General features: G+C 39.3%; 1 protein-coding gene across 3 annotated transcripts in view; it reads left to right on the top strand.

The window, feature by feature from the left end:
- The window catches only part of SULF1 (sulfatase 1), a 123,980-nt gene that overhangs the window by 46,474 nt on the left and 53,759 nt on the right, over positions 1-23,747 (top strand). For all 3 annotated transcript variants that reach the window (XM_063392784.1, XM_063392796.1, XM_063392792.1), the window contains exons 6-8: positions 13,075-13,134; positions 13,453-13,687; positions 19,103-19,342. In XM_063392784.1, coding sequence (XP_063248854.1) covers positions 13,516-13,687; positions 19,103-19,342 — 412 coding nt within the window. In that variant the 5' untranslated portion in view covers positions 13,075-13,134; positions 13,453-13,515. The remainder of the gene's footprint in view (positions 1-13,074; positions 13,135-13,452; positions 13,688-19,102; positions 19,343-23,747) is intronic.

Here is a 23,747-nt window from a genome sequence, read left to right as displayed (position 1 = left end):
TAATTTACAATAAATAGGTTCCTCTTTGTCATGCTGGTAAAGGTGATTTGTGACACTCTACTGAATCACAGGTGTTGGATGTTGTTGTTTACACCGTTGCACACACACTACCTAATTCTGTGCTTTTCCCTGTCACAATTTCCTGGTGAAATGTAGTTGCCCACTACAACTTCTAGGGCAACTTTCCTGAAGTTATAGGCGATGGTTTTGATTCTCATTCAGCCGGATAGATCCTTGTTCAGCCACTTAGAATTGATCCTGTTGCTGCCTGTATGTGTCACTGCTGGCTCTGCCTGCACCTGCCCACCCTCCAGCATCTTCACCTCCCTGCCTATGGCCCAGGACCTCATTCCAGCCCTCTGGGGCTCCCCACATCTGCCCACAGTATAGGACTCCATTTCAGCCCCCCAGGCTCCTCACAAGCATTTCCCAGCATGGCCCATGCCTGTCCTCATTCCCGGGCAGCTGGAGCTGTGCCATCCTCACGCCCTGCTGCTGGGCAGGACGGGACAGGCGGCCGGATCCTGCCCAGCTGCTCCTGGCCACGGCCCGCAGCGCCCACGCCGTGTCCTGAAAATGTGCTCCTAGGTGTTACTGGAAACACAGGAGGATTTCATTTGCAGATACATAGGAATTACATTAGCAGGTGTAGGAAACAGATGCCAGCGCTCAGACATTTTGTCGTATCTCTTTCCCAGCTCTACCCTGTGAAAAGCGGAATACGTAACTCAATATTGTAATAAAGGCCTAGTTTTAGTAAAGCAAATCAAGCGAGGAAATGTGCAAGAGTTTAACAAATCATTGCAATGTTAACATAAATGCCTCTGACAGAGGTCAACAGAGCTTTTTAAATGTAGGAGATAATGGAAACCTAAGCTGGTGCCATGTGATACTTTTGCACAATGTATTTTTCATTTCAGATTCTTTCTCCTCCTTCATACCCTGAAATGTTTGGTATATTTTTGACCAAATTTAAACATGTTTATCATCTGACCAAGCTGGGGAAAATATAAGTTTCTAGGAGCTTTCAGCAGGGTGACACAAGCAGGGGACCGAGTGCGGGTTATGCTCTGTGCTGTGTCGGTGCTGTCACCCACATCCTCAGAGTTGGGAGAGGATTTAGGGTGTGCTATCTGTACAAAACCACCTTGATTTTAAAGCAGGTGCTAAGGAGAGCCACAAATTTTATAAAAACACATTATAAACTTGAATAAACAAGCAAGCATGTGAAGATGCTGTATTGTCAGGGCATCCTCTTTGCTGTGATGTGGAAATCTTTTGCTGTGCCTCTCTGCATACCACCACCACCACCACCACAGTAAGTGGTTTTACCTAACAGAGTTAGTGTTTTTCTTTATGTGCAAATTGCTGTCTCCAGATAAGCATCAGGACACTAAACACCAATTGCAGAGTATTTTCAGTCCGGAAATTTTTCTTTGTTAATGTTCAGTTCTGAATTCTTCTGTCACAAAGGAAAATATTTGTGCAGAAAATAGTGGGGACAGTGCCATGGCCTCCTTTTAGACTTTTTCTGAAACTTCTGTTCAAGAGATGTTGTTTGCTCTCCACTGTAAGCCATGGAAAGCACCTTTAATTTTGGAGAGAAGTTGTTTGGAGTCTGTATTAATCTAAGAAATCTGTGACCCAGTCTCAGATTACCTTCTAGTAAGACCTTATGATCAGAGCTTGCCTCAGTGAGTAACCTGTACTTTTGGGAAGATTCTATGAAAGCAAATGCAAGTTAATAGCTTCATTTCTAGGTTAGAAAAACTCTGGGAAACGCATTATTCATTGTGTGGTTAACATTATAAAGACATATCAAGTATGATACATTTTTTGATAAATTTTAAGATATTGAAATATAAAAAGGATTTGTAAAATTTAATGCATGCAGAGCTGGCTATGATTTGACTTCTTCTCTAGGAGGCTTTTCCTATAAAACTGCTTTAATGTAGTTATAAATTTTCCATCAAAGTTCCATAAATTAAATCTAGAAATAAACACATTTTGTAAATGCAGTGCAATAGAGACTTTGGAAAATGGTCATGATTCACCATCTGCAGCCCTGTGTTTGGAGTTTTGCAGTCTTCCAAGAAATGAATAAGCAGTCCAAATGATATTTTAAGGAACAATTGGAACTTGTTGACAGTGTTAAAAATTGAAATTCCATATTTTAAAGCAGTAACTGTTTCACATAGTGAGACAGAGGATATAACATTTAAGCTGCCTTCATTTAGACTTTAAAATCAGTCATATGGACACAACGGGTCCCTCTGGAAAACTATTCATTTAACTCAATAAATTACTCATTTTTGCTTGTTTATTTTAAAGGACAACATATACAGGAATGTATTCATGGCAGATGAATTAGCTCCTGTATTATGAGTGTGCTGTGTGGTTAGTGTGAAACATTTACACCACCCAGCTCATCAGAAGCCAGTGAGATCATTTGTTTCATTCCAACTGTGCTCTTTGCGTTTACATGGGGCCCAGGTATTTCAAATCTCTCTTTCCTCATACATAAAGCTGTACTTTCTTTCCTAGTCCCAACTGTCTTAACTTGTTTATTAAGAAGGGAATAAAACCCAAAAGATGTTTTCAAATCAGCTTTCATTTCTGTTGAAGAAATGACCACTGAAATAATCTGAGGACTTTTCCCCATTTCAAAGGACAAGCATAAAACCTGAAATTTTGGCTAGTTCCTTTGACTGAGAAACAAAATTTAGCCTTTAACATTTATGAATTTTAAATAGAGGGACAAATATCAGTAATTTCTTATAAATTGTGCACAGTGACAAAATAAGTGAAACAGAAAGCCAATAGAAAGGGTCTCAGAATTGAAACAGAAGCAGATGTTGCTCCTTGATGCTACTATATACCAAATTCTAGGATTGTCTTAAGTAGTATGTCCAGCTCTATGTTTCCAATATGGGAAAGATGTCAGTGAACTGGAGTGTGTTTGGCAGGTGGCCATCAAGATGCTTGAGGGCTGGAGTCCTTGTCCTGTGAGAAGAAGTTAGAGGAGAAAGGTTGTTCACCCTGGAGCAAAGAGAAGTTTTGGGGGGTCCAGATAGAGGGAGGTCACTGATAAAGCAGAGCCTTGTTCTTGACAGTCATGCATGGCAGGAGGACAAAGCAAGAAGGCAATGGACATAACGAAATAGAAGACATTCAGACTGGATATAAAGAAAAACAATTTTCACCCTCAGAACAGATAAACAGTGGAATAGGGCCCCAGAGCATTTGGGCAGTGTCTATCCTTGGGATTTTCAAACCCGACTTGGTAAAGCCCTGAGCAGCCTGGTCAGGCCTCACAGCTGAGCCTGCTAAGGACAGAGGAGAGGATTCTTTACTGGTCTAAACATTCCTGAATTAGGCTATTGACACAGTTGATGAGACACCTTTCATATAAGAACAATTTATCTATATTTAGGGAAAAAAAACCCCAACCATCTAGTAAACGTTGATGGTTTCCCCACAACAATAACTGTAAAATGAGATGCCTCTCAAATTCCTTCCTACACAAAATGAAGAAAAACACTACGGTCCTGTTATTTGCCTTTCTAACTCCTCTCAATTTTCTGGGAGTGACTTCCTATACATGCTAGTCCTTGGCATTCCTGATCCATGCTGAATTCTTCAGAAGCTTCTGCCTAACAATTGCCAATTTCCATTCCTCTCTTCCCTTCTCTGTGCATAATGCAGTCCAGTGTTGTGACACAAGATGGACTGCCTGCTCCACTACTCCTAGAAAAAATTATTCAGTATGTGCTGAGCACCTGAGTAGAATCTTGGCTCACGAGCAGCCTTACAACTAATAATATATAAAAATATATAGTTATCTATATTTATAAAAAAATAAAGATGGTATAAAATCATGTCTCTTCGTTGCTAAATAGAAACTTTGCTTAATAAGAAGTGCATTGAAAACAAAAAAATGTTTGTCTCAGTATATTCAGCTTTATCTTCCATGCTTTAAAACTGTTCTCTCATCTACAGAAGCCAGTAATGTGAAATTGAAATACCTGTATGTGTACTTGAAAGATGAAGGAAGTATTTTCCCAGGCATTTTCACTAGGAAAATGAAGGTGCATTTATATGTGCTATCCTTTCAAAATGTTTTCTGAGATAAAGTTTTTCAGAGAATAATTTCAGCAAGCTATTCTTGAGTCTTTTAGATCTCAGACTGAAGATTATTTTCAAACAGCCCTTTGAGGATGTATTTTCAGAATCCAGGTTGGAATAATTGGTATTCCTCAGACAAATAAGCTGTATATGGTATATTCTGTCCTTGAACAGGCAAATGTGACTCTAATTTCAAGCTTTTATGAAACAAGTTTTCAGATGAAAGCCGGTATTCTGATGCTTTGTACATTTTGGCCTTTCTTCATGTACCATTGATGCTTAGATGTTTTCTGAATAAAGGATACCAAAGATCTTAAAATATTGTTGCACCAGGAATGAAGAGTCCACAGGAAGTTGTTTTAAGGAGCTGAGCAGTCCTGTTGAGTACAAGAGATGTATTTCATTTGCACAGCAGAACATATATCAGAGGTTAAGTCTCAGACACCTGATTTGACAGTAAAATCCATCAGTTGTACCCCTTGCTCATATTTGCTGCCATTCCTGTGCTAAACCATTTTCACCTGATAGGACAGGATGACTTTCTGGGTTTTCCCATGTTGGATCAGTCACAGGCCACTGCAAATCTCCCTGAGCACACTCAGATGTGTTGTTGAGTGAGGACAGCAGGACAGGGAGGTGAGGGGAGGTGGGAGGACTGGACTGGGAGGATTACTGTGATAGCAGGCACTTGTCCCCCATGTTTGTAGTAGCTGGGGTTCTACCTTGTGTACCACCAGAAAATGGAGCTTGGGGAACTCCAAGGCCTTCCTGATTACAAAGGAGATTAAAAGTAAGGTTGATGGCAGTGTGGTGTTGTTCTTAGCAGTGCCTCAAGTCAATGCATCTTGCTTGCTGATGAGTCTTTAAGGAAAAGGATATGAAGCATGTTTTTCTTTTGTAACACATTGTTTTGTTTTGTCTCTCTGTTTAGTATTAATAGTAGGCTGCCTTCTCTATAGTACAGGTTTGTCAGGGAGGAGTTTATTTGAAAATACATTTCTTGGCCTGCCAAAGATATCTTACATTTATATTAGTGAAGGCAGAATTTATACTGTGCCAGGACTGGAAAAATTGCTTGACAGACAGTAGCATAGTAGGAGAGATCTTGCTTTAAAAACAGAACTCAGGACCTGAGGCATTGGTGCATATCTTAGTAGTCCTATTAAATTCAGTTTGAACTTACTGAAAGTAAAACTCATTAGAATATAATGGGATTATATTTATATATATACATATATATTTATATATAATTATATATATTGATAATATTATATATATAATATATTCTATTATTATATATTATATATTCTTACTATATGATAATATATATTATATATATAATTAATATATATATAATTATATATAATTATATATATATATATAATTATTACGCTAGAAGTCCAGACTGGAAAGTGAAAGAAAAAGTCAACAGGCACCACATGCAATCTGTAGTGGACCTAGGTGCACAAGAGCATGTTTGCAGTATGTAGCTCACAAAGTGCTGCTGCTAAAAATAAATTTACTTTCTGCACTGTAGCATAATAGAGGAAGTTTTCCAAAAGCACTTAGAACTGCCTGACTCCCCTGGCTATCCAGGGGGTGGCATCTATCTAAAATCCTATGGTGTTTCTGAGTAGTCCATCTCTGACAATAGAACTAAAAATATATTTGAGTTCCTCTCCTAGAAATACAGGATTTGTTCCCTGTTTACAGACATACACATATGTAGATTCATACATTCCTCCCCCTCAGTCCTTACATAACTCCCCATGAGCTGCTGTTGCCTCCCCTGTGCAGGCAGCAAGGAGAGTGGCCAGAGCAGCCATGGATCAGGCTCAGCTTCCACTCAAGACCACCCACCCCACGACTGCACCACCTACCCTAACCCCTCCCTGTGACAACAGACATTTGAGGGGAAGTAAACAAATCTAGAAAAAAAACTTCTTAAATTAAGAGTTTTCTCTCCAGAGGAGATGTGGAAAACTATGGTCTTGCATGGTTTCTAAAGCCAGGGAACTTAAACAGGAATTTAAAGAGACGTGCAGGCTGTGTTACTGTTGTTCACCTCTGTGATATAATCTCCCGATGCAAGACTACTTACTGAGCCACTGAATTGTCAGTGTGTTATTGTGTGGCATATTTTCATAATGCCCCACACTGCTGAAGTGAGCAAGTGGGGTATTATACTATTTATAGCAAAAAATATGTGGGTTTAAAATGGAATTTTAAAATTACCTGAGATTCCCTCATACACAGAATTTAGTCTTTATATTTGAAAAATAATTGGAGTCTTTTAGTAATTATATTACCTTCTAGCTGGAAAGCCACTTCCTTTAAAGATAAAAAAAATCTGATATCAGAGGCCTGCTTGGAGCCTGGTGCACATCTAATTATCTCTCTCAGTCTTAATTATTTAGCAAGTGCTAATAAACTGCACGTATCATGACACTCATGTGTAATAAGCATATAAATTTAATTTATTTTTTCCCTCTCTTTGAAGACTAGCAGACATGGAATTCAATCACAAGGCAATGGCATTATAGCCTGCAATATAACATGAGGTTTTAATAAGCCTCCTGTTTGCTGCACACATGTGCTTAAGACTGCCTGGAAACCAAATCAGTAGAAAAAAGGGATTACTTTAGATTACTTTGAAATGTGCATTGTTTGAAATGGCCTCTGGTGACCAGCTTTCATGAATGGCTGATTTTACTTGTGGGGCACGTCATCTGGCTCAATTATACCAGGCTCTTTTGTATGACAAGTGCACTCTTTGGCTGTGTTGAAATACGAAATTCTAAAACAAAGTGAATCTGATGGTGAGAAATAAATGTAGGTAACTGTATGTTATTAGAAGTTTGTAACTTAGCAGTGGGCATTCTTCTTACTGAAAAAATATATGGGAATTTTGTTTTTAAACTTCCACAGATTTGAAGTTAATATAAAAACATTAATTTTAATTTTCTTTAATGTTTTGTTGTGTTACATTAGCAGCATTAAATGAAATACACATTTTTCTTTTCTCGGAGGTAGATAATTTCTCCTACACTTGTTTGTATATTTTTAAAATGTTATTGAAGTTTGTTGCTTCACCCTAACAGATGAAGTGTTGGAAACTTCTACCTACTAAGAATATCCCTTAACCTGTACAAAGCAATAAAAGTGGGTTAGCAAGCCTGCATTGCACTTTCAAGTCACTGCAAGCTTTTTCCTTTCCTGTTGGTAACTGTTTGCAAAATTACAATGTAAAAACGTAATGTAAGGTTATGATTCTCCCTACCCGCAATTACTTTAAATTATAGTTACTTTAAATTAATCTAGCCTGAGGCACTGAGGATCCATCATTAGAATACACAGATTATGTTTGAAAGGGGAGAAGATACCTGATTGATTAGTTAAGTGTGTTGGAAATCCAATAGATAATGATTAGATTAGACCCAGATAGGAACTACATTCTTTGTGTTCGTTGTAAATCCTGTACTTTACAACCCAGATTAGGGGATTAACCTTTAAGAAGAAATGGTAAATCTTGCTTTTTCCTAACTTCTGCTGTACTGTAAGTGTGTTTCCCATGGCTGCAGGCTCAGTATTCCCACAGGAAACTGACCTGCAGATTTACACTGTCGTGCCTGGTAGTCCGAGATTGCAGTGTTTGCCTTTAAATATGAGACAGAGGACTAAAATGTGAGAAGAGCTTTAACATTGTTAAACTTAAAACAGTCATCTGTCAACAGCTTTTTCCACTGAAGTGCTTCACTGTATTAGTGAAAGTGAGAGTTGTTATTGTTGTCATAGGGTGTTACAACCCTCTAGTCGTCGTCAAGGCAATATGATTTAAGGGAGAGATTTAAGACCTCTGAACTACTAGGTTGCTGGGTGCAGATGAACATCTCGCCTCGCTGACCTTTTATTATCTAGTTTCAATCTGTCTGAACAATCTTCATGCAATTACTAATCTTATGAAGTTGCTAATTTTGTGGAGTCTCAAACCACACACTTGTGATTCACAGCACAGACTATGTGAGACTTCGAGAGGTCCATCCACCCTTTGACACAAACATCAAAGATTCACAGAAGCTGTATTTGTGTGGGCCAGAAAACCCCTTTCACCTCCTTTCACCCTGGAGTTTCATGTATGCAAAATGTTCTCAAATACAGCAGCAATGTCAGGTGGACACATCTCAATTTAAAGCATACAACTTATGATGGTAGGTGTAAACCCTGAATCTGACATTTGTAGGGTCACGGATGGTTGAAGCCATCTCCAGTTGATATGATGCCCCCAACAGTGATTTCTGGCACTACAGGCAGGCTGGCAGGTTTTTGAAATTATGTTGAGGAGGTACCCAGCAATGTGACCGGTCTCCAAGGTCATACTGGAAATTACAAAACACTGACAACAGTAGAATCCCGACTCTGAATTATGAGAGTTTTTCTAGTTGTCCTTTGCCTTTCTCTTTTTCTTATTGAAAGTCTGAGCTTAAAGAAAGAGAGAACACTGGGATCATAGCCCTGTAAAAAAAAAGTTTATTGAAGCCAAAACTGTCAAGTAGACAGGTCAGAGGTAAGATACATAGGAAGCTGCTCTTCTGCTTGACCTGAAGAGAGAAAGCTCATTTTCTTGTGGTGATATCTGAGGATTTTTTTCTTTGAGAGGTTTTATCCATTTATTTATCAGACAAGCCTACAAGAAAAATTTATCCAAGATTATCTTTTGCATAAAGAAAACTACACAACACTTGCAATGACAAGGCCTTCTGCTTCTTTTCCATGCATTTCATGTGTTTTTGTGCAAGTTCCTTGCACTTGTCAGGGAATTTAAAAAATGTCCTAAGTTGCAAAACATTTGTTTGTGGACTATATCTTAATTACATACAACTATGTCAATTTATAGAGGCAGGGAAATGTAACTGCAGAGATAAAATCTGTAGGATACTGGGTAGTAAAGAGGAACACAACACAAATAGGTACCACATTAGAAGTTTATTGGTATAGGAACCCTGTGATACCTTACATTCTCAATTCACTGGGCATATTTAATACTAATATCTAGGGAACAGAATCCTGAATTCTCTTTCTCATGTTTGCTGATGATACAAAACTGGGGGTAGTGACTGCTACACATGAGGACTGTGCTGCCATAGCAGGAGGTTTGGACTAGATGATCTCTAGAGTTCCCTTCCAACCCTAATGTTTCTGTGATCGTTAAGCTCCATAATTACAGTCCACATTATTATTATTGTTGTTGTTATTATTACTATTATTATTATTATTGTTATTATTATTATTACCACTGTTTCTTTTATTGTCTAATCCATTTTTGTTTAAAAGGAAGGACCACTAGGACAGTGAGTCTTAACCTGTGGCTTTAGATAATACAATACCTCAATGTTCATGCTCAAAAGAAAACACTGATGCAGAGAAGACAAAGTTGTTTGCCCTTTGTTACCCCTTGGTCATGAATTACCGATGTGGGGCGTTGCAAAGCACATAGTCCTGGAGATGGACACGTGTCCAGTAGCATTACTCACTGTCCCCACATTTGATGTCAGATTTACAAACAGGAAATGTGTTCATGTTAACCAGATTCCCCATGCAACAATATGTGGAAGCCACATTTGTAGAATATTAAATATGAATAAGTTCATATGTCTTTAAAACTTATGATGGCATATTCATGTGCATACCCTGTTTCATATACAAAGTGCATGACTCTGGACAGATTTTTATTGGCCAAACACAAAATGGCATTTTAAGTGAACCGAGTGAAAATGTGGACCTGAGAACAAAGTGGCAAATGCTCTTTTTTGAATACTGGCTGCCTTTTGTTGTGTTCCAAACTAAGCACTTTCAGTCAATGCCATGAAAAATCTTGAACAGTTTTGGATTAAAATGAGTAAAAAATCCACTGACTTTCAAAAGATACTGTTCTGCCTTTTGCTTTTCTTCTAAGTCACTGAAAGATACTCTCTTAAGAGACCTAGAAATAAAGTCCTCGTAGCTTTTTATGCCACACCAAGTGGCACTGTAGCCTTTCTTTGCAGTGCTCTGCCAGTGTAATTCAAGTTTCATGGGTAATTAATTCTCCAGGCCAATAAGTCCCTGGACTGCATTTTATAATACTCACTGCATAGAAACAACTAAAGATGCAAGTTTTCAGATTTCATTCCTTGAAAGGTGAATGCAAACTATACATTTCCACTCCTGTGGAAAAAAATGTCATTTCTTTGGATTCTTCTGGTTTCATTTCTTTTGCTAACTACAAATTGATTATCATAAATATCTTCTGTAAGAAAAATACACTCTAAAATTCCCATATAGAAATTAGATGAGCACTCATTTATTTGACTAGGAAAAAAGCATTTTGTAGTACCATCTTGATTTCTTAACACAAAAATTACAGTTTGCTTCCCCATGTAACTCTGGAAAGGTCTTTTTTAGAATTTCTCCTATTTTTGTCTGTTTCTCAAGACAAATTGCAGTATCTGCAGGGGCACTTATATGTCACCAGCCACTATCCAACACAAACATTGCAGCCTTGTCTTCCCTATCAACCCTGTACTTTGACAGTTTTCTTTACTTCATTTGCTTCTAGAACTGGGAAACAGACTGTAAAAGGACAAGTTCTCAAAGATCACCTTTTAATAAAGATTTGCCATATGCAAAACTGAAATATGAGCAACAAAAAATGGCATTACTGTGCTCTTGTATAAGAACCATTCAATGAAACTTGAATAATTAATTTTATATGTATAGATCTGTCCCGACATTTTCCTTTATCCATCAAGGAGAAAAAAGTTAGAGTGGGAAGAAAAACTTTCATACTCTTATTTCTAGCAAAGACCTGCCTAAGGTGCCTCAGACATGCTAGAGGAAAGGGAATTTTTAAGAACTGACTAATATAGACCAGACAGGTTGAAATGAAGAATACTTGTTGATGTCCATTTGGATTAGTGTAAATTTTATTAGCACTGAGGTGTAATTGTCAGGAACTTGCAGTTTCATATGGTGGGGGATTATTCAAACACGTTGGTTCCAATGTTTGCTCAGCGCAGTCAGGATGACTGCACTTTCTGGGTCAACATTGAAAAAGTTTGCTGTACAACTGAGGTAAGAAACTAAACATTGAGTCTCACTTCACATAGCATTTCGTGCTTTGTGATGTGAGTCAAAGTTTCGCTGTTTAAAGATTAGACATCTAGAGACATTGTATTTCTGCTTTTGCAACAAGAGCATGTATCTGGTGTCTGTCAGGAGAAAGCTGACTTCTCTAGTAACCCTGGTCTTTGGGGCTCTTGTGAGCTTTTATGCGACTTAACATATACATGGAAATGGAACCGTTTTTAAAAGTCTATTCAGACTAATTACAGACTTCCAGTTACTTATCTGAATGTTGGGTAATCACTGAAATAGCATTTACTGTTGGATGGTGATCCCCTGTATTGGCTTTGCAGTGCTGTAATGTTAGGGAAGGGCTGGAGCGTTGGTTGGTGCAGAGACAATGAAAGACAAGATTTCTCTGCCACAGACACTTGGAATTTCCTTTTAAAGACGTTCACACTCTTCTGGTGTAATTACAGCCTGCCAGAGTGAGGAGCATGAAACTGTTTAGCTTTCGAAGCTTAAAATAAAAGGTGTGTGTGGAAACAAGAACATGATCCTTTTTCTAGCAGTCCAGCACCAAGTCCCATCCCTCCCTCTGCTGTGGCTTCCTCCCCTGAAATTTAGAGCATCTCCCTATTAATGCATTTTTAGGTGAGTGATTGGGGGTGCCTTTTGTCTTCTGTGTTTCTCTCATTATTGCTATTTATTCATCTGCTTGTGGCTCATGTTGCATGTCTGAAGTCTCAGGTGTGGGCGCACAGATCTCGTGATTTATGCTCCAGTCTAATTATGTAAGGTGTACCCCAGTTCCCATGCAGTCTTCCCCCTGGGCAAACTTCTTGATTGTTCTTGGGCTTGGGTGGTTTTGTGAGGTGATTTTTAATTGACCCATATCACCGTGCTTTTATCCACAGTCTCAGAATAAAACCAGAAGAAGTGTATGTGGCAGGTCAATACCCTGGAGGGAACAGGCATGACTCCATGGTTTCTTTCCCACCCCCTTCCTTTTTGCCCCCAGATATTCCCTCCCTTCCCCTGTGTTGCAGACAGGTTTTGCAGAGCCTCAGTCAGCAATGCCAAACATGTCAAAGTGTAAGTGGATGCCCCTTCCTCTCCAGACCAATCAGTCATTTTCAGTCACAGGTTTGAATGTGCTGCAGCAAAGCCAAGCCTCTGTGCTTGCAGCAGGTCTTACAAAAGCAAGGCTGTGTGACTGACAGGCACGGAGAGAGGGTTCTGATAAGGCACTGAGGCAAGTCTGGGAGCGGAGTAGCACGGACGAGGCTGTGGCAGAGGCTCTGTACATTATGGATGAGGCGCTCGGCGCTGGCGGTGATTGATTGAGGGACGCTTGTGCTCTTTCACAATGCTGGGTAAGATCATATGGACTGTCATTTAATATGAGCTTCCTTGTCAGTGGGAAGATGACTTTTCACGCAGTGATCCCATGCAGATTGCAAATGACAGCCATGCTCTCCCCTCTGCTTTTTAAGGGTTTAATCTCTCATGCAGGTGGGTTAACCTAAAACAGCGTTAGTGCTTGCCAGGTGTCACATGCTGGAATTAAAGCTTGTTCTCGGAATCTCACTACAAATCTGACTATAAATATTGGAAAAGCACCTGTGTCCGATGATGTGAGATAAATGTCCTTTATCTCTAGCAGCCAACTCCTGCATAGGTATGGTATTAAATTAAGTACGGGAGCCATGGAGAATGCAATATTTTTCTACTCTTTTCTTTCAGGACAGAGAAAGAAGCTGTAACAAACAGTTCTGGAGACTTTGAAGCACAGCTACAGTACTGAGGTCTCTGGCTGACAAACCATCTGCTTTCTCTTTCTCACAGGGCTCCTCCTACAGATGTTCTGAACACGTCTGCATCCCGGCAATTTTTTACTGTGCCCAGGTACTGAGTGTAAGAAACCAAGCTGCATAAAAAAGAAGTGTGGGGTGTAGGAGAAGGAGCACTGTGAGGAATTTACCAGAAGTCATGTCTATACAAAATGCAGGCATGACTTAAAGCAAAAATTATTTGAGAGAGCATAGTTGCAGAATGACTGAGTTTATTCTTAGAAAATGACAGAATAAAGTCCTCATTCAACAATATGGCTTATAATCATGTTAAATGGTATGTGTCAGGCTTGACTTCCCTAAATGCCATCCTTTCAATGTATGACTGGAAGTTTATTTATTGCTTGAACAGAATTTCTTTTCCTTCCTACAGGTCTTGAAAACTAGATTTCAGGAACTTCTGAATCAGTCTTTTCCTCGAAATACTGGAACTACTATGAAGCCTTCTTGGTTGGCACTCATGTTGGCGCTGCTCAGTACTGAAATGCTAACAAGTCACTGTTCCACCATCAAGTCCCCGAGGTTCAGAGGACGTGTGCAGCAGGAGCGAAAAAATATCAGACCAAATATCATCCTTGTACTCACAGATGATCAAGATGTGGAGCTAGGTGAGAAATAATTGTTGCTTGCTACTACATTTTGTCATGTGTCTTTCAGTAGTTTATGCCAAGCAGAAAGAACTTTAAATTCAGAGAAGTTGCTGGTCCTGGAATAGTATCAGAATGTGGGGCAAGTTTGGAAAATAAATTAACAAATACTATCTAATAGCTTTCATCACATTTAATTATAGACTTTAGGAAATATATGTATATGAAAATCCACCATGGGAAGCTTTAATCAGCACAACAAAATGATCTAATAATGTATGCAAGGACATATTTGTAAAAAAATTGCATCACAAGTATTTTCCCACTCTAGGACTTTTTGTAGCATTTAAAAATTTGAACCTTATGAGGCCAGCATTTCCCTCAATACTGTATAGGTGTCTCTATCATATTGTCACAGGGATGTATGTTGTCTGACATGCTTATCCACACATACAAACTGGTCTAGTTACAGGATTTAATAATCTTAATATTTGTATGAATTACTGAAGTGTTTAAAATCCATCTGCTTTAAAAACTGTGCTGTATGTATAAAAGCCTGATAGTTTTGCTTTCACTAGTATACTAAATATTTGAGCACATACCAGTCAGAAGTGATTTTCACATATTTTTCTTAGGGTGGAAAAAGTTAAAACATGTAGATGATGTTCCAGGGGGCTTTTGAATGTTTTCCATTAAGTAATTTAGAAAGATATTAATGGTAGTTATGCATATAACTGATTTTTTGGTTCACTGCCCAAAATGAAAAATCAAGAGAGAGAAAGAGGATCATTTTAGGTTACCCCCAAGCAAATATTTTGAGTTGAGAGATCAAAAAGGTTAAAAAATGGCAAATTAAGTTGAAATGAAATCTTGCATTCTCTAGCTTTTTTTAAATGAAAGACATATTTTTAATAGAAGTTAGTGAATTTCTAGACAAAATGCCATATGACATTGAAAAATAAAAATGTTGCATTCCAGAAAATTTCATTTGTTCTAAAATCACATACTTTCAGACAGAAGATTGTAGACAAAATATGGTCTGTATCTAAAAGCAGTTCTTTGGTTGCTAGCATTTTTGTATTTGATGATGATGATGATGATGATGATGATGCAATATTAATTCCATAGTCCCTCAGGGTTCTGAGAAGATAATTAATAAAGTATATTTTGTGACTGATGGTTGGTGCTTTTATGCAGCAGAGCTCCAAACACAGGCTTTCAGATCCAAGTGATTCTTATCTTTTTTATTTTTCACTCTTTCAAACCTCTGCTCTGTTTAGCTGTGCTGCATAATGAATAGCTGTTCCCAGCTCTATTTTTGGTCTACAGCTCTTACAATGCATTGGGAGTGCATTTCTTCTTGATAGAGTCGTTGCGAAAAATTTTGTTAAAAGGGTCAAGTCAAGTCTTCCTTTTTGTGGTTTGAAAGAACCTACTCTCTCCAGGGCACTGGGGAAGGTAGGTCAGCAGACACACATCTCTGAACACAGTGTTACCAACTTGCTGTCTTCAGTCTGGCTAGAAGGTTTGTGAGTGGTGAACAAGGAGGAAGGATGTGGCGAGTCACTTTGTTCATGCTGTGGAGCTCCTCTCTTTGAAAGCTGCTCTGAATGTTCACAGGGCACTCTGGCTCCTATCAGCACGCAGCTGAGCAATAGCCTGGGTGTGTATGAATTCCCACTGCCTTGAATGAACACACAGGTTTCCCCTTTTCATAGATCATTTCACAGGAAACAGGATTCAGCCCTAAGATTTACTGTACTGCATTATTCACACTTCTGCTAATAAATCATTCAGCTTATTTGAAAAATAAAACCAAACTGTTTTCCATGTGTGAATTTTCCTCTTGCTCTTCATTGATTCCTGAGGAAAGTCTTAAATTTCTCAAAGGTCAATGGGAAGTAACACTTTCTGCCACAAACAGAATAAAACTTAGGCATTGGTATCCAAAAACCACAGGACTGAAAGTCACTCAATATGAATTATTTGCTATTGTATTCCCGGCACGAACATTTCTAAAAGCTATTCTAAATGAATGCTTTAACATAAAAGCATATAAGGTGCATTATAGACTTCAGTCAAGAAGGATTTGTCTCCAGAGCTTGTATAAGCATTGAACCAACATATTCATCTGACTGAGTGAAGCTGATAAATATAGAGGAGTCATCCAAAGTAAAATTTGCAAGAGGCAGGGAGTTTGCATTTAGTTAGTGGTCAAGTCATAGGAATATGCACATCTTCCTATTGATCTGCACCATCCCCCTGAGTTTTGCATTTTGAGTGCAAAGAAATTCAGCAGAGTTGCTGTCTCACCCACTTTATTAGATAAAACAAACAAATTGCCCCACAACTCCAGCCACTTCGTATCTATGCAAGGAGGAAGGCTGTACTAGATCAGCTGGTGGATTGCAGCTTAAGCTGTGTGAAGCAGACTGGTCCACAGCTCTTGAAGAAACTCAGCAAATACTTGGGCTCAAAATCGTGCCACTGTGCACTATCTTTCCCCTACCAAGATCCTGAGGGTAGAGGACTCACTGCTCAGTGAATAGGCATCTTGCTCAAGGCAAAGCACCGGCTCCCAGAACCCAGAACTTCTCCCCTCTTGCAGACAACATGCTGTGGCTCTTCAGGGCAGTGGCCCTGTATCCCCTTCAATCCAACATTATGCTTGCTTTTTGGTCTCTTCCCCTGTCCTTCCAATTCTCTATTATTTGCACATATCAATACCTCAAAATATGAGGCCCCAACCACTGTTATAGTCCTCACTCTCAAAAATATCTTGCATGATGTCAGAAAGGAGTAGAAAACTAATGAGTATGTTGGTAGTTCCAGTGGTTTTGACCCTTTTCTACAGCCTAATGCACCACCCAGTGAAATCTATATAAACCAGCTACTGAATAGAGCACTGGTAAAGAGATCACAGCATCACCTAGATACACCGCATCAGGCATAATTTGCTTGATATGCTTTCCATTTTCCCTAGAACTAACGCAATAAAAAAATAAGCCAAAAAAGTGGGGATGTGTGCTGAGATCTGTAAAAGTCCATTACCTTCCTGGGGCCTTGCATGCAACCCCTATAAAGACAAATATCCCTTTGCAGATGTGCCCACCCGTGGCCAAAATCCATAGCAACTTTAAAGACTTGATACCTTGGTTGCCAAACATATTTCTTGAGGTGTGAGAATAGACTGGGAAGCGACACTGAGTTTCTTGCCTGACAAAACTCACTAACTTCTGTGTCCAAAGTGGCCATTCCAGTTATGTGGTTCCCCTCAGGTGCTCCCCAATCGATCATGTAGAGCGCGAGTGTCCTGCTGACAGACAGCGCCTGAGTACATGTGCCCTGAAGACTGGGGGCCAGATGGCAAAATACACAAGCTGTGAGGAGAGCCACAGACAGCAAAGGATTATAACTTATATCAGCAAGTTTTATCTCCTGCTCGTGTTTTGTTTTCCAAATGAGGAAGTCTCACCTGCTTTGAAGTGCCTGTTCCAGAACTTCCAGAGGGGCTTAATCTATTATCAGTGTCAGTAAGTGCATACCTGGAGGGAAAACTTAGTCATAAACAGCAGGTTTGCAAGAGCAGAGGGCTGACCAGCTGGAGGAATGAGGAAGCACTCTAACAGCTACTCATTTATAATACATGGAGGCAGGAAAGTGCAGATCAGCTCTGCTGCAGTTACTGTGCATTAGGGTACCTGAATAGCCCACTTTCTGTCGGAGCACCTCAAAGCACTTTGCAGCTGAGTTCTCAGGAATAAACTGTGACTTTTCAAAAACGGAAGAGCTCAGGCGAAAAAAAAACAATGCAAAACAAAAATTTAAAATTCACCCTGGGGTCCAAGATAAAGACATGTAGAATGAGGATGATCTTTCATTTGTCTTTTACTTAACAGTCCAGTGAAATGCTCCTACTCATGCAAATGGAGACCTTTTGTGTTCAGGGGCCTCTCAGTTACTCTTCTACTCTTCTGTATCCCTAAGCACATGGTGTTCAGCATAAATGCAGATGTTCTGTATTTAGAAAATAAGGACTATAAAAGACAAAGAGTCCAAAGTGATGGTGACTTTCATACAGAGTATTAAATGTATCCTTTAGGACAGAGACCCTGGTATTTTAAATTAAATGCTGAAGACTCTACTGCCTCTTTCCTTTTTTTTTAACAATTCTTTTTTTACACAATAGCCTTTATATTCAGCACTGACTTGTTAGCCTATAACCAAAACAGAGCATGCTTAACTTTAACTAGTAAGATAATTTGTATGATTTTACTGCTACCACCTAAAGTTGAGTCTCCTTGGAAGTTTTATGGTTTTACAGGCAGGTTTGCAATTGCTTTAGAATCTTTTTTATTTGATTTTCAAGCAACACAAGCACAACCACCAAGAAAAGTTCTTGTTGTATCAGAGGAATCAAGAGATTTAAATGTAAAGGACAGTCAACTGTGCAAAAAAAAAACAAGAAAAAAAAAGAAAAGAAAACTCCAGAAACCTTTTTTTATTACCAACCTTGTGCAAGTGCTACAATTCACAAACTAGCTTCCTGGGCACCTACTGACATATCCACAGTTCACCCCCACCCTTCAATCTCTGCTCTGTTGGATAACATAAAGAACAAACTTTGACAGCTGTCAGCAAATACTGACAGACTCTATCCAGGGCTCTTCAGCCTTTCTGCAATCAGAAATCTGCAAGCCCTGCATCTTCGTCTTTTTGCAGTTCATGAAGGTGCTTTGAAGGATTCAAAAAAAAGTCTTTGTTCTTTAACCAGTATCAATGCAATTTCTTGAGAAAGGCGCTGCATTTTGGCAACTTTTTTGCATAGATTTTTAGTCCCAAAAACTGATTTTGAGCACAGGGCTTTAATATCAGAACCAGACATGCTGATCTTGTGTCCACTGAAAGTTTCCTTTAGAAAAATTGTTACTGAATTCTCTCCTTCCTTCCTCCATCTCTCACTCCATCCTTTACTCCCTTCCTCTCTATTTTTCTCTTTCTTCTGTCATTTGATAAAATGGAAAAAAGTATCAACATTTTCATTGGTAATATCAGCATTTTATGTATTTTACTGGCATACTGACTAATAATTCAGTCTGTGTAACATACTGCTTTTCTACAGCTGCATTTGAAGAACTGTTGACCTATACATTTGATACATCTTTGACACTATTTCTAGATTTCTAGATTTTAACTTTGTTTTGAAGTCTGAGAAAAAAAAAATAATTCCATCTTTCTGGAATCCTTAAAAATATATTTGTTGATCTAGTAAAAATGTGATCTTTTATGCTAAAATTACCAAAGCTACAAAGTGAAGCACACTGATGTTCAGAGGCAAGCTAATCACTGATATTTTACTTTTAATAGCATAATAACAGCAAATATGCTCAAACTATCTTTTACACACACAGTGGTGATCAATACCTCTCATTGCAGGGTCCTTGCAAGTGATGAACAAAACCAGGAGGATTATGGAGAATGGAGGGGCCTCTTTCATCAATGCCTTTGTGACTACCCCCATGTGCTGCCCATCCCGCTCCTCCATGCTGACGGGGAAGTACGTGCACAACCACAACATTTACACCAACAATGAAAACTGCTCCTCTCCCTCGTGGCAGGCCACTCACGAGCCTCGTACCTTCGCTGTGTATCTCAATAACACTGGCTACAGAACAGGTAAGAGACAAAGCAAAGTTCTTTGTTTAAAGGGAAGATGACATATTCAGCAATCACTCTTAAAACACTGCCTGAAATGAAACTGCTCTTGGCTGTGATGGAGTTCATTTCCTTCCTAGTAGAAGTTATAGTGTTGTGTTTTGGGTTTAGCAGGAAAATAATCTTGATAACACAAGAGAGGTTTTTATTTGTTGCTAAGTAGCACGTATACTAAGTCAAAACTTTTCAGTGTCTCATACTATGGCAGCAAGAAGGCTGAAGGGGCACAAGAGACTGGGAGGGGACACAGCTGGGAGAGCTGATCTAAACCAGCCAGTGGGATATTCCATACTATAGGGCATCATGTTTAGTACGTAAACTGGGGGAAAGCTGGCCAGTGGGTACTGGTTGGATATTGCTAAATGAGTGGTGAACAGTTCTATTGTGCATTACTTGGGGGATTGGGAGTTTTTTGCAGGGTTTGTTTCTCTGTCTCTTTTTGTTGTCTCCCATAATTCATTGTTTATTATTATTATTATTATTATTATTATTATTATTATTATTATTATTATTATTACATTTCATTTAATCTCAATCCATGGGTCCTCTTTCCTATTCTCTCGCCCACTGTGGCAGGGGGTGGGGAGTGAGAGAGCAACTGAGTGGTGCTTAGCTTCTAACTGGGATTAAACCACAACAGGAGCAGCTGTTGTCCCAAGCTGGCTGTGAATATTATGGAGAGGGAGGATAGTACTGCCTGCTGGTCCCTGTCTGCAGTAACAGCCAGGTAAAGAAACCCACTGGTAGTGAAGCAGCATATTTTCACATTTGGATGTCCCAGGTGGGAAATAAGCTGCTGGGCAGTTACACCTACGGTGAAAGAAGTGCATTTTAGTGGCATTGTGGGTCTGAACTGGCAGTTCAGACGTGCTTATGGTCAGTATTACGTCCTGCCTGTGGACAGCTGCTAGCAGTTATGGAGGAAGATGTCAGGGCCAGGCTGGGAACTGGTGCCAAAGACCTCACAGAAGTGCAGAGACTGTCATGGGAGCAAAACAAGGTGAATGCTATAATTTAAGCTTTGCCATGGGGTGATACTTCGTTTGCATTTTCTGAAAAGGAGTAGAAACATGCCTTTAAGAAGGATTGTTCTACTGTGCACCAATAGGATTTGATGATTTTCTTGTAAATTCCTGGTGGTTTTCCGTACTCAGGAGATCCCTTTCCTGTCTACAAAGAACTCTTCTTATTCCTCTCATCTGTGCTTCAACTTGATGTAAAACTCGATTCATTTCTGCATCACCTATCCCCAAAAACTGGATCTGTAGACACGTTAGGCTCCAGCCTGACTTCCCCTTCTCAAGGTACCGGAGTTGTGCGAGGTCGTCAGAGTGCAATTTGTCCAGAAGTGTCGTTCAGCTACAAAGACTCCCCTTTACAGAGCGAGGAGGCACAGATCTCCTGCCAGCTGCCTTCCTTACAATGTAACTGGCAGCAAAGAAACTTGTTTCTATCCGCAGCTTAGGCACAAGAAGGGATTGCTTTCAAAACACAGAGCTGGCAAATGTCTCCATGCTGTCTGCTAGTGCTAAATCTCTTAAAGCTGCTACCTCCAGTGCCTCAAGTTTATCTCCCTCTGAGCTGTCTTTTCTTCACCACACAGACAGTTCGCTCTTTTTTCTTCTGTCTCTGCATCTCTAGTTCTGGAGAACTTCTGCTTCCTGTATTAAAAACAAAACCAGACAAGTCTTTAACTTTTTTGGACCTCGTGCTGGCTCTGACACATAAGCTGAACAGCACTGCAGTCTCTGTTAAGCTGGTCTCAGTGAAGCTGCCATCTGAGTACAGCACTGCTAAGCCTGAGCAGGGGTCAGCATCAAGGTTTTGGAGGGGAAAAGGAGGGAAGAGCAAATTCACCATCACTGTTAGAAAAAGTGCTGAATTTGACCTAAAATATAAGTTTTGTCTCATGACTTACATCTCAAAAATCGTTTCTGCTTAATGTATGGCTGCTTCATGTGGGATCTAGCTTTAGTGTTCTTAAAAAAATTAGTACCTTATTGGTTTGTCATCTACGCTTTACACAACCCGATGCTTCACGTATAAACTGGACAGCTCTGTCACTAGCTCTTTTTGCCCCTCTGAGGGTAAACACTGCTTTGAGCATATCTTCTGCACTGCCCTGTGTTATGAAGACATGTGGAGATGCTTACTAAATAAAGACTTGACCCTTTTACATAGAAAGGAAAAAGGGGTCAAAAGGAAAGGAACAGGAAAAAAGTACTTTTTCAAAGGCAGGCAGAAAGAACATCAGTCCTAAAACTGTCAGGATAGGTGAGTTTTAACAAAGGGCAGAAAAGAGTAGAAGAAAATGGAAACAAATGGAAATAACTGCATGAATGTCCAACTCTGACTGAGGTACATTATCCAATCCTACAATACTATGGCTATAAAGATTTATCTTTTTATTCCTTGTAAGATGAGCCTACCTTCTAATTGAGCCCCAATTTTTTTTTTTTTTTTGAGGTGGTGGCTTAATTAACAGCATATTAATAATACATTTTTCAAGGATAGTGTTGCCTTATTAAAAAGCCACCAAAAGTCCACTAGCCAAGTAATAATCTACACTTCACAGCTAGAAAGTTTAGTAAAATTATAATGACTCAAAAATACCTGGGAGTCAAGAATAATTGGGAGCGAAAATGAGATAACTGTGGAGAGAGGGTTGCAGATATTATAGATACTTATCCTGTGCATTTCTAATGTTTTTACAGTAGATCAGTAACCTCCTCAATGGGAAACTGAGACACAGAAAGAGAAGCGAATGACTCAGGCTAGGCACAGTTTGGTGACAGTCCTGATAAGGCACCTGACCAGAGAGCTTCAGTCTGGATGAGACAATATACAATACCTCCAATCTGGTACTCTGTAATAATGAGAATTTGTTGCATAGGATCAAATTAATATATGTCAATGGAAAGATAGGGGCAGGAGTGTCTTTCTATAATGTCCTCACTTCTGTTCACTCCCAATAGTTTTCCATATCTATAAAGCATCCATTGTCTAAACCTGCAGCAGCCTTTACTGAGCCCTCTCTATTGCAACTGATCACATGTGGGCAGGCTGTTATGAGGGGAGTTCTGCTGAAGCCACGAGGCTCCACACAGGCACAGCAGGCCCTTTAAAGTGAGGTCTGAAACGTGCTCTAATAAACCGCGGTTATAATTAGAGCCCACTGGGGAAACCTGGCAAAGGACAGAATGGTTTTTTCTTTCCTTTTTCTATTTAATTCTTCTACTCTGATGTGACCTAAGGGCAATGTTGCACTTCATGGAAACATCCCTCTTTGAAGACTGTGTGTCAGGGCTAAATCATAGACAGACATTGTGCTGAACACTAGCGGGGCAGGCAGCATTCTGAGACCATACTGGGCAGTAGCAGGGCAGACAATATTCAGAAATAACACTGCCAAACCAAAACCACTTTTGCTTCTAATTAGGATTTTCCAAAACTATTAAGGATGTGTCAATGTTTGCAGTTTCCCTTATTCACATGCTGTATGTTAATGCAGCAATAAACTAACTGCACAGCTTCTTGATTGTCCACAAAACTGGTAATACTAAATTTGATTTTGTAGGACATAGCAAGGAAGGCACACAGTAAAGAGACAGAAAGAGAAAACAAAGCAGCTCTGGAGAGTTTCAGCGATGACACTTGTTTTAATTACATAGGTTCCATGCACTCACACTAGAGAGGAAAAAGGGTCCCTTACTTTCAAAATTTTGGGAATTGTGAGAAAAGCTTGATAAGTTTCTTTCATCTTATAGTTTTTAATATAAGTAGATATTTCTTCAGCTATTTAAATTTAGAAGTTTAATTCATACATTTATTTACTGCAGGAGTTAGAGATTTTGCATTGTGCTGTCCAAAGTGTTGGCTGGTCATTTGCTGTTCTTTCAGTCTCATAATTTCTTTATCTTCTACTGCTCTCTCCCAGTCCTATGGCACGTAATCTTGCCTCACAGATGTGCCCTTTGCTGTTGCTGGTTCCCTTTGTCATTCACCTACACAAACACAAAGGAAAACCCCAGAAGTACAACCATGGCTTCATTAATAGGAAAGGGGGATTGTGCAACATCCTAATAATTGAGCAGCAGCCAAGCATAAACTTGGTATTTTAGAAGACAATCCATCACATGGGAACAGCCAACATTCAGAGGATATAAATAAAATAAAAATTTTATTTTTAAGTAGGGGGTCATATTTTGCATACTGCAGGATTTTACATTTTTGCCAGCTGAAGTTTCATCTCTTTACAAATATGAAAAGTATAAGTTTGAAATTCTTACCCTGACTTAACACACCTACGCACTCTAAACCCTCTCTGCTTCATGTTACTTTGTAGAACTACTACTCTCTAATCCTC

The sequence above is a fragment of the Prinia subflava genome, chromosome 1 (assembly GCF_021018805.1).
Source record: "Prinia subflava isolate CZ2003 ecotype Zambia chromosome 1, Cam_Psub_1.2, whole genome shotgun sequence".
NCBI lineage: Eukaryota > Metazoa > Chordata > Aves > Passeriformes > Cisticolidae > Prinia > Prinia subflava.
Note: the sequence above shows the minus strand (reverse complement) of the source record. Positions and strands in the feature narration are given on the sequence as shown.